Source organism: Acomys russatus, chromosome 11, assembly GCF_903995435.1.
Source record: "Acomys russatus chromosome 11, mAcoRus1.1, whole genome shotgun sequence".
NCBI lineage: Eukaryota > Metazoa > Chordata > Mammalia > Rodentia > Muridae > Acomys > Acomys russatus.
Window position 1 is genome coordinate 37,553,238 of NC_067147.1, and position 14,263 is coordinate 37,567,500.

A 14,263-nucleotide genomic window follows, 5' to 3' on the forward strand; every position below is an offset into this window, starting at 1 on the left:
GCTGTGGCCTGCCAACCAACCGGGAACATCAGTCACTCGGCTTTTCTTCACATCCAAAGGCTTTGTTGGTGGTACAGATCGGGGCTGGAATGTATTCTCCACAGAAAATGGCAGTAGAAGATTGTAGATAGAGTGGGTGTCTCTACAGCTGGAAGCTGAAAAAATGAAGAAAAAAAAAAATCAAAGTCTTTTTAAGAGGCCGTAAAGCTCAGAACCTCTTGACAAGTTGTGTTTCATACTATTAATACTTAGAACACTTCAGCAATTGCTCAATTAACCACCCTGAATTTCAATGAGCAATAAAGGTCTCTTCCTCTTAGGATTTCCAGATACCAGCAAAACTGGATCAATATCGATTTTAAGTCTGTTCTGAGAATACATTAAATTTGCAATTTAATGTTTAGAACATAACAGAGCAGATACACGGTTCTTCTGACTGGAACCCCCCAATGACTGCTGCTTGACACCCTCTCATCTTGAGGGTATCTTGGATAGTCTGTAAATCCCAGAGCGTGGGTTGGTCTGGCAGTATGCAGAATGCATGCATCATGACCATACCTTGCATTTAGGACAGCGTCCCCCCTGCCCCTCAAGGTCTGTGTAAAGGTTTCACTGTCTGGAGTTGTACTCCATCCTCCTTTCCCTCCTATGTGAGGGAAAGTCTTTTATAACTTCCCAGAGGTCTAAAGGGCTGCAGGAAGTGCAGATGAGCTAACATTTGTGTCGCATCCCCAGCCCCCACACAAAACCACCTAGTATTGATTACCTCTGTGAGAGGCAATTTGTTATCTCTCTCCTCATTTGACTACCAAATCCTTAGAGTGCTCCCCAGCCATGTGTGCAACACACTAACTGCTGCAATTGACCTTTATGTTTGATTGATGGCTACCTCGTTAGAGCCTGGACAGTTTCCATCAAGCACAACAACCCTTTTCCATGAGTTTAGACTAATGAAATAATTATATATATAATAATGTTGATGTTTAAAATAAATTAGAAAATAACTCAAGGGGGCTGAGTTGTTGGTTGAGCCATAAAACAGTGGACCGGCCCAGGTACTATAAATCTATGCTCTGAGGCGCAATACCATTCTTAATATAATATATGGAACACAGAGATGTTAGCAATGAAAATGGCCATAGTGATCTACCAGTTATATGATTCCATATTTAGAAAACATATCTATGTTTTCACATGTTGTGAACTTAGGTATTTTGGGTAGACGTTTAAGTCTTGTTTCTCCACCAAGGAAATTTCTAAATATTGTATTTTCAAAATCAGAAACTATTTTTTTATTTTAACATTTTAAATTATGTAACGTGAAAAATTGTGTGTGTTGGGGGGGGGGGCGAGTGTACACATGTGGCAGGCACTCCACTGACTAAACCATCTCCCAGTCTAGAAATGAGGGTGTTTTTGTTTTGTTTTGTTTTTGTTTTGGTCTTTTCGAGACCGTTTCTCTGTGTGGCCTTGACTATTCTGGACTCGCTTTGTAGACCAGACTGGCCTTGAACTCACAGCAACTCACCTGCCTCTGCCTCCAGAGTGCTGGGATTAAAAGTGCGTGCCAACACTGCCCCGCAAGATGTTTTTAATGACATAATGCTATTTCACATCATGTGGTCTGGTTCTCCTTAAGTATGGTTAATGAGAATACACAGCTGTACAGCCACAACAAAAATATTCAGGAAATAATCTAATCCACTCTAGTTGGACACACTAAATTACTGAGCGGTAAGAAGCTAAAACTTGTGGTGTAGTGACAACGATGGGAACGTGGTTCTAATTATAATTCCATCACAGCCCAAAGGAAGAGCTTTAGTTCAAATTTTATCTCACAACAATGTCTTTCTATAACAAACTATAGTCTGGATGGGTTTTATGTTTATTGCGCTTTACGTTTTCTTTCTTATCCCCTATGTCTTTGAGGCATGAGACAGCACACTCAAAGGCCGCGTGCTAAGGAGAGAGGCTGGCAATGACTCCTAGATAACACGCTGTGCTCTGAGTGACTAAGCTCTGAGTGTAGAGAAGTTCATCTAGTTCCTCCCGCTGCCTTCGGGACTTGAGTGGAAATGTGCTGGTTTCTTTTTAAGCTTGAAATGGATAAGGCTCAAGAGCAGTGGTTCTCAACCTTCTTAACGCTGCGACCATTTAATACAGTCCCCCATCTCGTGGTGACCCCAACCATAAGTGTATCTTATTGCTACTTCATAACTGTACGTTTGCTACCACTATAATCGTAATGTAAATGTCTGATATGCCGCTTCCAAAGGGCTCGCGACCCCAAGGTTGAGAACTGATGCCCCCCCCCCCAAAAAAAAAGAAAGAAAGAAGCCGGACGTGGTGGTGCACGCCTTTAATCCCAGCACTCGGGAGGCAGAGGCAAGGACAGCCAAGGCTACACAGAGAACCCCTGTCTCCAAAAACCAAAAAAAACAAAAAAAAAGAGAGAGAGAGAGAACTGATGCTCTGGGAGGAAGTGCCTGACAGCAAAGGAACAAATCCCGGATAGTTCCACAATCCAAACTCCTGCCATGGGCTTAGGGGCACGAAGGCTCCGGGTCCTCCATCCTTGTCCACAGACCCATAGCTCTCAGATCAGGGTGACCAGATGGGAAAGCATGCAGACAAGCGGAAGCTAGGGCAGCTCCCGAGGCGCACGCACTGGTTTCCCCTCCAGGTGGGTCTGGAGCACCATGAGCTCCTCCTCGTCCTCGGAGCAGCAAATCACAGCATCGCTGGCCACCTGATGACGCCACCACTGTTCATACTGTAGAGGCTGCTTCACTTTCCAAGTGTTTGGGTCAGCTCTAGTGTTCCGGCCTTCATGGGCAGTAGCGGTGCAGTAAACGACCATATGCAAAACCGTGTGGGGTTGTTCAGCCTCAGAGGTGAAGTCAGCTGAGCTAGGAAGAGCAGTTCGAAAGGACAAATGTGGAAGCACCTGCACACAGGGCTAACGGTAGCTTACACTGCAGAAGAAAGCCTCCTGTAAGCCTGCATTGGGCGGGTCCTTTATAGACTCTCCAGCAGAACTCCAAGGAAGCCACAGATCTCCTTGTTCCTGCTGTGAGCTCAGTGTGGAGACCTGGCCCAGTTCTCTTTCTTTACTTTCTTCAGCCTCTGTTCCTGCGAATCCCTCTGACACCCACCCACCCCCCTTTCTCCCCCTGAGACAGGGTCTTTCTGTGTTGCCCTGGCTGTCCTAGACTCACTTTGTAGACCAGGCTGGCCTCGAACTCACAGCGATCCGCTTGCCTCTGCCTCCCGAGTGCTGGGATTAAAGGTATCCCGCTAATCCTTTTGTTCTAGAGCCTTGAAAGCCCCAGGATAGACATGGGGACATCCTGGGTCCCGGCAGAACTTGCCCGGGGTTCCTGAGCATACTGAACTTCCTGTGGTGTTCAGATAGTGGGGCCAAGTGTAATGAGGCACGCCTCTGATCTCAGCACTAGAAGGCTGAGGCAGGAGGATTGCAATTGAGTCCAGTCTAGAATACATAGAAGGACCCTGTCTCAAGACTCTTGAGTCTTCATATATAAGAACAAGGAACTAGAGGCATGGCCACTAAAAAGAAATTAAACAAGTTAGTTTTGGGTTTTGTTTTGTTTTGTTTTTTGGAGGCTTTGGTTTTTTTCTTTAGCAGTGAGGCCCTCTCCAACTCCATGCATGACTTGGCTCACTGCAGTTCAGGAACAACCGAAATCACCTCTGGAGAAGGGATTCTCTGTTCTGGCAGGCCCTAACTCCTGCACTAGTGGCAGAGCAGAGATGAGAGTCCACAGGCTGCCTAAGGCACTGACTGGGCAGAGAGCTTTAGCCCTTAGCTTGTTTACGTCTGGTGGTTGAGAAAGGTGCCCAGGAGTAGGAGGTGGGTCCTGTGAGGATCTGTCAGCTTACTGACCTGTAGGGAGATTGCGTTGCAAATTAATCATGCAGGGTGCAGTCCCAGTTTCCAAGCAGGGCTTGAGCACCAGCCCTTACAGCACCATATCCACAGTCAGTGACCTCATCACTGGACCAGCCCTTACAGCACCATGTCCACAGTTGATGACCTCATCACTGCGCTAGCCCTTACAGCAGTGCATTTACAGTGGGTGACCTCATTGCTGCGCCAACCCTTACAGCAGTGCATTTATAGTAGGTGACCTCATCACTGTTGCTTAGCACATAAGACAGCCCCCAGGACTGGTGCAACTCAGCTAGACCACTCAGTTTTCTTACAGTGGCCACCTTTGCCTGCATGTGGCCCTGCAGGTGACAACCCTAGGCTCAGAACCTTCTGGGAAAGAATGTGGCTGTCTGCTGTGTCCATTTGCCTCTGAAGCTCTTGAGCCATTCTTCCATGGCCACTTCTGTCTGTCCCTTAGGCTGCTTCCTTACTGTGTAAGTGATACTAGGATAGCACAGGCCCAGATGCCATCTGGATGGTGTGCCTGGAGGGCTCTTCCACGCTGGCACTGGAACCCAGGCATCCTCCCAGCCCTGCTAGTAATACAGGTTAGATGACTAGGAACCAACCCATCAAGAGTTGAGCCAATGCCTGGCTCTTGTACAGGTTGCTGAGGCCTTAGCAGAACCCAGCTCAGTTCTCTTTTTAAAAAAGTTCGCTTTCTTTGCTTTTAAGGCTTGGAAAAGGACCAGGTAACTCTCCCTCCCCCCACTCCCCACCCCCTAACCCTCACCCCCCACTCCACCACCACCACCACCACCCCTACCCCGTAGGTGCACTCTTTCTGTTTTACTTCAGGGAAGAAAGGGGCCCCGAACTTTGTCCTGGATTGAGGGAAAGCTGAGGTGTTATTCAGGGAAGTGACTGTGAAGCTCTGCAGGCATAGCAGCAGCGCAGCAGCCACCCTGCTGGTCCCCTCATGACCATCTGTAGAGTCCCCCTACAGGCCCCTTCCTGCAGAGTCACTCCCTGCTTCTAAGGGGGAAAAAAAACCCAGTGGGTTTTTCAGTACCTGTGAAGCACTCACTGCCAGAAATAAAGCCAGAGTAAAACAACCAGCCTAGGTCAATGAAGAGAGAAGCCATCTGCTGCTGCTTAATTGTTTTTAAAAATCATTCTGAGGCTATTTGCATTATGGGAAGGCTTCTTCAGAAGCCACACTCTCCTGAGGCAGTGCGGAACCACAGCTGTAGCACACTGGAGGGGGAATGCGCCCTACCCTGTAAAGGACAGAAAGCGTTCCTCGTCCTCCAGCCAGTACCCAAATCATCCAGAAAATCTACTCCAAGAGTGCTGGTGCGTGTTTGGAATCCCAGCACTCCAGAGGCAGGGCTGGAGGATACCGAAGTTCAAGACCAGCCTAGCATGACTGCAAGTTCAGAGCTAGCTTATGTTAGAAAAAGATGCTGCCTCAATGAGAATGAGAACGAGAACAAAATGAAGATCTAATCCAAACAGAGCTTTTTTAAATGACTTATTTTTGAAATCAGGTTTTGTTCTATAGCCCTTGCTGGTCTCTGTTGTGCTGTGTAGACCACTCTGGCCTTGAACTCATGGAGATCTGCTTGCCTCTGCCTCCCAAGTGCTGTGATTCTAAATATGTACCATCTCACTAGCTCTTTTTATTTTTGTTTATGTGTGTGTCTGTGCACTTATGTGCCACATGTATCTAAGTGCCTGTGGAGGCCAGAAGATATCAGCTCCCCTGGAGTTACAGGTGTTTGTAAGCTCCCTGTTATGGATGCTGGGAACCAAACTCAGGCTGTCCAGTCCAGTCCCTCTTACAGAAATCCCCCCTCCCCCAGCCCTACAGAAAGCAAGACACCAGGGCATCTTGTAATAATCTAGCCCATTATTTTGAAAAAAAAAAAATTAGTCTGTCTGGCATTATGTGATAACCTAGCCCATTTTTTTAATGTATTAAAAAAAAAAAATGTAGTCTTGTAAAAAGCATGTCAAGTCCAGAAGTAACTGTTCTTAGAATGTTGTATTATGTGAGGCATTGGCCACTTGTGGAGTTTCACAAATAGACCTTTGGGATGCTGAAGATCTTGAGGAAAGTGTGGGAGTCCTGGGAGAGATAGGATAATGGTTCTGGGGGTTTGCATTCATCCAGAAGGAAGCAGGGGTGTGTGTGTGTGTGTGTGTGTGTGTGTGTGTGTGTGTGTGTGTGTGTGTGTGTGTGTGTGTGTGTGTGTGTGTGTAGCAATGAAACTGTGCTACCATGGAAGAGCTACATGGTAGATTTGGACCCTGCATAAGAAATTTAATTAATAAAGTCGGCAGAGCTTGGGTCTCAGAAGTGGTGATTGTTATAAAGAAAGAAAATCCCAATCTTTTGATTTTTGCCAATGAAAGCTCTGCACCCAAGCAGCAAAAGATTGTCATGTTCATTTTAATCCATTCCAACATGCGGCTAGGCCATAGAAATCATGTAGGAGGTAGGTCCTGCTGCTTTGGAAAGGGAAAGCGGTGTTGTTCACTCTGTGAGTGGCCTCGAGTTCAAAAGAAAGCCTCTCCCAGCTGCCTGTGGAATCAGGTTGTGCGTCACCATCGACCCAGGAGCCCCGAAACTTGCCAACAGCTAGATTTTCAAGTCACTGTGAAGTCTACAGTTGAAGGGACACAGAGAGGCTGAGCAGAAAATTCCCCAACAGCATATATTTGAGGGCACCCTGGGCCGGGGCTTGTTTGTCTCTCATGTTTTGAGGTGGTCTGTGGATTAAAGGAACTCCTGATGGGAATACACTGATGGGCTGGGGAGGCTCCAGTGATAGTGTGGGGAACTCCGCGGTGCCCAGGGCCAGCAGTGCACCCTTGCTATGCCCTTGCCTGTGCCCTAATAAGCCCTTGGAGTAGTTTCCATAGACAGCCCATGCTTGGTTCAGAGGACCCAAGCAAGACAGAAGGTCACGGGGACTTGTGTATATAATGTGCTCACTCTCTTGTTGCTAAAGTGAATTTAACCTTAGCTGTAGAAAGAAAGATTAACCATGAGTTGGCAGAAAACTCATTTAGTCACTTAAATAATTGTTCATATGCCTTCACAAAACTAAAAGGACCGTAAGAAAAAGGGCAGCTTACACAGGCACCTGCCACCGCCCTCATGAGTTAGATGCCTGCACCCCTCATGGCGTAAGGAGAGAACTGAGTCCTACAAAGTTGCCCCCTGATTCCGCGTGTGTACCTTAGCACATGTGCACACATGCACATAGACATTCTAAATAAATATAAATTTTAAAATGGGGCTGACGGGATAACTCCTTAGCAGGTAAAGGTGCTTCCTGTCAAGGTTGCCAGTGGCGTTCAGTCCCCAGAACACACATACTAGAAGGAAAGACACAACTCCTAAAAGTTGATTTCAGACCTACACACACACACACACACCCCATGTGAAATAAATAAATGTAATGAGAAAAAAAGAATAAGAGACTATGATAAAGCTAAAACTGCCAGCACTCTGTGTTACTGTGTCATCAGTAGCGGCAGATGGGCACACATGGGCACACTGAGCTTTCTCGTGCCAGTTTCTATACCCCGGCCTGTATTCCTCCTCTGCTGCCGCTTTCCCATTTTCCTGCTCCTTAAGTAGAAGCTTTGTCCCATTGTCCTGCCCCTTTCACAGCCATCCCTTTACCCCTCAATTCTTGGGGGAGCGGGGAAGGGGCACAGCTTCATATCAGACTCCTAGTAGCTAACCACGGCATCCCAGCCAGTCCCAGGTTTAACCTTCTACGGTCCCCATTTCCGTGCTTCCCTCAACATCTCCGTCAGAACACTGCTGTGGAGTCTCTGAATCTGGCAGATTCCAATGGCACCAACTTCACCCCATCACCTCCTTCACACGAGTTTTATTTCTTCCATTAAGTGACGTGTAAGCTACTCAGCCGCGCTGTCTGTCGCCCCTTCTCGCTCTCAGCCTATCACAGCTAAGTAATCATTAAGTCCTGCAACTTCTGCCTTCTTCGGGCCTTCCATATCCATCCACCCCGCTCCATGAGCACTGCTGTCGCAACCTGCTGTCCTGCAGTTCATCCTCCAAAGCTGGCCAGACAGATCCTTTCTAAATGCCCTACTCCTCAGGGTCTCCATACTGCCCTCAGCCACGAAACCCTCAGGCATTCAGAAACTAGGCAAATAGCATAGGCAAGTGCCGTGGGCCGAGTGGGAGACAGCGCCTCACGTGGCCGGTGCGTCTGTGGGCATGCCTCACCGAGAGTCTCGGTGGGTCTGAGGTACAGCCAACTCTAACCTGCTGAGCAGCGTGTCTGCAGGGCTTCTGTGAGATTTTTTTCACTGAGATGAGCGCCTTGAGCTCTCAGCTTTGTAGAGGCTCACGCTCCCTTGTTTGTTTTCAGGTCAGAACATCTCAACATAAAAAGAATGTGTTGTTCCTGATGCCTGTGCCTCTGTGTTCTTACTGGATCACAGCGTGAGACGCGGAGGCCTGGAGTCATTGTTGGTCTAAGTCAGGTTCTAGAGCTGCCACGTGCTAACTGGCTGCTAACCTAGACTTCTAACTACTGTGGGCCTCAGTTCAGTGCTCTGGGTGGGGTGTGTGTGTGTGTGTGTGTGTGTGTGTGTGTGTGTGTGTGTGTGTGCGCACGCGCGTCTTTAACTCGACATTTTACTGACTTATTATATTCCAGTCAGTAAGGTGGCTATATCTTTGATAAAATCTAGCCATTTTTATCTTTCTTTCTTTTTTTTTTTTTTTTTTTTTTTTTTTTTTTTTTTCTGTGCCAAAGGAGGCTCAGGTGTGGCTCTTTTAAGAATTAGAAAAGGTTTTACTTAGCCCTCTGACTCATAGAAATTAACCATTTTCTTCCACGTCTGTCACGCACTGGATGCCAGCAGGTGGCCTAGTAGAAGTCATTCAAAGTTTTTTAGAGGTCATTGAAACAAAAACGAGTAACTTTTTGCTGTAAGTTTAATTCCAGTGACATATGATCATAAAGATAGGCTGTCCAGCCAGGGCGTGGCGCACGCCTTTGATCCCAGCACTCGGGAGGCAGAGGCAGGCGGATCGCTGTGAGTTCGAGGCCAGCCTGGTCTACAAAGTGAGTTCTAGGACAGCCAGGGCTACACAGAGAAACCCTGTCTCAGAACACCAGAGAGAGAGCAAGAGAGAGGGAGGGGGAGAGGGAAGGAGAGAGAGGGGGGCGAAGAAGAAGAAGAGGAGGAGGAGGAGAGAGAAGAGAGATGCTGCTTATAGCCAGTCAGTCTGCAGAGATGGTATTAAAGGCCAGGCTCACCGCTGGCCCCACTAACAGATACTGAGGAAAACAAAATGCTTTTAAAGGGAAGAAATAGTGCAATGGACCTGAACATCCAAATTTTCCTTCTGGCAGTGACTTAGGCAGCCGCTTGGAGACGGCTCGGATTCTGCCAATCTCATAAGGTTATCTGAAGCAGGTTTTGGGGAAGGAAATAAAGGAAGAGGTGTAAGAAAATGATTGTAAAGGAAAGAAAAAAATCTAGAACTGCTGCTCAGAGTGGCAGCATCTCTTCCTCCTGTGGCTAAAAGGAAGTTCAGGTTGTACCTAAGTCCCAGTCACTCAAGGCTGATCTGCTGGGCTCCAGTGGCAGAACGCTGTCAGTAGATGCTCTGCAGGAAGTCTTTGGCAGTTGTGATGGGACACCACTTCCTTCTACTTTGCCAGGCCTTCTCATGTGCGCGTCATACACATGTGTGCTCACACAGCCATAGTCTTGGGAAATCATTCTGAAAGATAGCAAGAGAACAAATGCACATCACCGAGCATGATGGAGAGCCACGTGCCCAGAGTATACAGAAGGTGTGGGGTACTCTGGGCATGCCATCATCCACTCGGGTGACCTGGTTTTTGAATGGTAATCCTAACACGCTTTTCCAGTCCAGCCTAGTTGGGGTAAAAATTTCAGCTCATCTGCAACCATCTTTGGCCCTTGACACAATTACTTCCAAAACCTGTGTTACTTTATCACTTCCTGGACTTTGAGGTGCTTACATGTTCACAGCCTGGACCACTCTCAGCATCCATGTGCACCTTGACCAATCGTTTTTTGAGTTTTGGTTTGTTTTTTTTTTTTTAATAGTATGTGTATGTGTGTTTGCCTGTTGGTGTGTCTGTACAAATCTGGTACCAGCAGAGGCTAGAAGAAGAAATCAGATCCCCCTGGAGCTGGAGTTACAGCAAGCCATGTGGGTGCAGGAAACTGAACTCAGGGCCAGTACCAGAGCGGCCAGCACTCCTAACCACTGAGCCATCTCTTTAGTCCCCTCTGTTTTGTTCTGTTCTGTAAACCTTTAAGATTGCAAGTACAAAATCCACCAATAAGTAGATAAATTATCCATCTTAACACTTGACTCAAGCTGGGCATCATGGCTCTTGCCTTTAATCCCAGCAGAAGCAGGTAGATCTGTGTACATTTGAGGCCACCATGGTCTACAACATGAGACCCTGTCTCAAAAAACAAAACAAACAAACAAAGCAACAACAACAAAAACGATAGTTTGACACATACTAAATCTCAGTGGAAGATTAGAACATTTTTTAAAAAGTGCCAATAGCCAGGTGGTGATGGCGCACGCCTTTAATCCCAGCACCTGGGAGACAGAGGCCGGTGAATCTCTGTGAGTTCAACACCCCCCCACCCCCCCCACCCCCGCTTACAGAGCAAATTCAAGGTCAGCCAGACTTCACAGAGAAACCCTGTCTCAAGAAAGAAAAAAGGAAGGAAAGAAAGAAAGAAAAGTGCCAATAAACATATAAAAATCGAATTCTCCAAGTGGTGTTTTCCCCAGCAAATTCTAAAGAGGGACAGGTATGGACCAGGGATGGCAGTGCACTGGGGAGGCTAAGGTGAGAGGAACAGATCTGTTGGATGCCAGCATCAAGTGAAGGAGACAGCTGAGAGCAAACAGGCACAGCATTCACCACAGCGACCGAAAGCAGGAACTTCCCAGCCAGCTGGCCAGGAGAGTCAGCACCAGGAAATACTGCTAATGATGACTCTGATTAATGTGTGCTATACAAAGCCCACCAGTAAAAAATGTATTTGCTGAAATAATTTGGCATATTTTGTGGTATTGGGACAGGACTTTATATTAGTCTCCAACGCTCCATATGTTCAGAGCACAAAAAAAAGGAAGGGAGTAAATATCTTGGTTTTCTTCATCAGAGCACTTACCAGCGTGAAGGAGAACAGCCATCAGTCTGTGCTCCATTACAACCCACGGAGTGCATTTGTTGCGTTTCCATTGCTTCTGAGACACTAAGGCTGATGGGAGGAGCTTTGGCCTCTCACTTCCGGGAATGAGTACTGCAAGCTTTGTGTATTTTTATCTAGGTTTCTTGTTTTGTTTTGTTTTGAGCTCCCACTTAATTTTAATATTTAAGGCTGCTTCTTCATTTAGTAATTTGTGTATGGAGCCAGCACGTTGAAATGGGAGCAGGATGGCATTCTGTCCTACCAGAGACATCGCAGGCACTTAGAGAAGCAGAGTGCAAGCTAACTTGTTTACAGGCAAGGGTGAAGGCCTAGCCCCCTTGCATTGCAGCAGCATGTCTCACTGTAGACAAGCTTTCCTGACTCAGTAAATAGTGGTGCATTCAAACAAGCATGCTGCACGTGCTTAGCATGTATAACCAGTAGCAACCAAGAAACAGAGAAGAGGATCGTACAGCTGACGGTGTGGCAGGTTAAAAGGCAAAGCTGAAGTGTTTAAGAAGAAAAGCCCAGGGCCAGGAGAGACGGCTCAGCAGTTCAGAGCACTGGCTGCTCTTGCAGAGGACCAGGTTTGACTCCCAGCACCCACAGCTCACAACCTGCTGTAATTCCAGAACCGGAGGGAGTCTTACGCCCTCTTCTGGCCTTTACAAGCACTGCATGAATGTGGTGCATAAGCATGCATGCAGGGAAAACACCCATACACATAAAATTACCATATTAAAAAATGTAAAAGTACAAAATTGTGGAAATACAAAAAAAAAAACTACTGCTGTCTTTACTGGTCACAAATTGTCTTGGGGTTTTAAGGAGTTAACACTTGATGTAGACATTGTCAGCTGATGGCTTGGCGTTATTTTATGTCTTGACTGACATGTTCTTCCCATTTTCCCCCTCCCCTCCCCTCCCCTTCCCCCTCTATCCTGATCCCCTTTCTCCCTTTCTCTGTGCAGCTCCTCAGAGGAATTTTGAAATTGCTTTCAAGATGTTTGACTTGAATGGAGACGGAGAAGTAGACATGGAGGAGTTCGAGCAGGCAAGTTGTGCTGACTTCCCTTTTTAGTATTTCTTAGCCAGTGGGGAGTGAGCCGTGAGTGCAGGCCCTAGGGAGAGCCTTGGCAACCACAGACTTGCCTCAGAAAGCTGACTTGCATGTGAAGGCCACTCACCTACCCTACACACACACACACACACACACACACACACACACACACACACAGTTTCTCTATGTAGCCCTGGCTGTCCCGGAACTTGATATGTAGGCCAGGCTGGCCTTGAACTCACAGAAATCCGCCTGCCTCTGCCTCCCAACTGCTGGGATTACAGGCATGCGTCACCACGCCTGGCTAGAGGCCACTCTTACTAGTCCCCAAGATGAACCTTTCTCAAAGATTGAGCAACTTCCCTGCATTTTCTTATTTTATACCAACTTTGTATATCATAAGTCATTCTATTATATTTAGATGTCAATAATTTGCGTAGAGGGCTGGAGAGATGGCTCAGCGGTTAAGAGTTCTCGATGCGCTTCCAGAAGACCTGGATTCACTTCCCAGCAACCCTGTGGTAGCTCATTATCGTCTATAACTCCAGTCCTAGAGGATCCAAGGCCGCCTTCTGGCCTCCCTGGGCACCAGTCACATATGTGCTGCTTGGGCATATGTGTAGGCAAAACGCAGACACATAATAAAATAATTTAGAACAGAATTTTTGTAAAGCCATGCTACCTCTTGCCACTTGTAGAGAGCAGACTGAGAAATGTGGAGTGCTAAAACCTACTGAGATGCAGACAGTGTTGCTGTGAAGATGACTGCCCTGCTCGCAGGAGAGGTTTTGCACCATTCTCCCTACCCTCACCTTAAACCAAATCCCCCTTTTTTAAAAGACAGGCTCTCCAGGAGGCTTCCCGAGTCAGCTATTCAACTGTGTGTCTCTGTCTCCTCATCTATGAAATGGGCATAATAGGACATCGCTCCTGTTATCTGCGTGTATTACAGTGCACACACAGAGTCTGCAGACTCTTTCACCGACATGAATCTAAGGGTGGGGATATGGTTCTGTTTTAGGTTCAGAGCATCATTCGCTCCCAAACCAGCATGGGCATGCGTCACCGAGATCGTCCCACCACCGGGAACACCCTCAAGTCTGGCTTGTGTTCAGCCCTCACGACCTACTTTTTTGGAGCTGATCTCAAAGGGAAACTGACCATCAAGAACTTCCTGGAATTCCAGCGTAAACTTCAGCATGACGTTCTGAAGCTGGAGGTAGGTGTTGCCTGGACGCGGTGATGGAGTCCCCCGTGTACACCGGTGGAGGGGCTCAGGGGCCGTGAGAACTGACGGGTCTGAGCCTTCTGGTTGGTCTTTGAGCCAGGAGCAGATGGGAAATGACTACTCTGCAGGAATACTGTCTTGGAGTGGCATGGTTCTAGGACACACACAAAAATGAAAAGATTATAAATCTTAGTTGTCTCTGGATGCAAAGAAATTTGGGTGTGAGAGCCGACTTACCTCTCTGCATGTTTCCCAGTTTTATGCTTATTACATGGAAGGCACCAGAATGTAGAGAGAAAAGGGGATAGTAAATAACTCTTGCTATGAGAGTTTGCAAAGGCGCTAACAGCTGGAAACATACAGTGCCTGAGTGAAAATCTCTGTGCTCAGAGTTGCAGCGGCGACTCGCTGTGCTTGGAGATTTACAAGCTCACTTCCCACTCACAAATGTAGATAATTGTGCTGTTTGGGCCCCAGAGTGTTAATGTCTTCACAGTTTGTCTTGACCAAGAGGGTTTGGGATTTTTGGCTAATGACTCTATTCAGAGAATTTATCAAACACCTATATATGCCTTTGTCTAGAGATTTTTTTTTTTAATCCTAACTTTTAGAGATTTTAAAAAATTTCTTTACAAACCTCGTTTCCAACATTAATACTTTCCAACGTTCCCTACTTTAATATTATTTAAAATGCCAACACATTACATAATGTCATTAAAAGCACACAAAAAGAAAGGTACTGCTTTTCTTAAACCCTGCGTGTTCATGCTCTGCACCCTGGGTTTCTCCTGTTACTGTGCTTTCTCATCCCCTGGACTACGTAGTG

General features: G+C 46.9%; 1 protein-coding gene across 1 annotated transcript in view; it reads left to right on the forward strand.

Annotated features, from left to right (window-relative positions):
* Micu1 (mitochondrial calcium uptake 1) overlaps positions 1–14,263 on the forward strand; it is a 127,198-nt gene that overhangs the window by 43,429 nt on the left and 69,506 nt on the right. The window contains exons 6-7 of the mRNA XM_051153089.1: positions 12,121–12,203; positions 13,231–13,428. Of these exons, the coding sequence (XP_051009046.1) occupies positions 12,121–12,203; positions 13,231–13,428 (281 nt within the window). The remainder of the gene's footprint in view (positions 1–12,120; positions 12,204–13,230; positions 13,429–14,263) is intronic.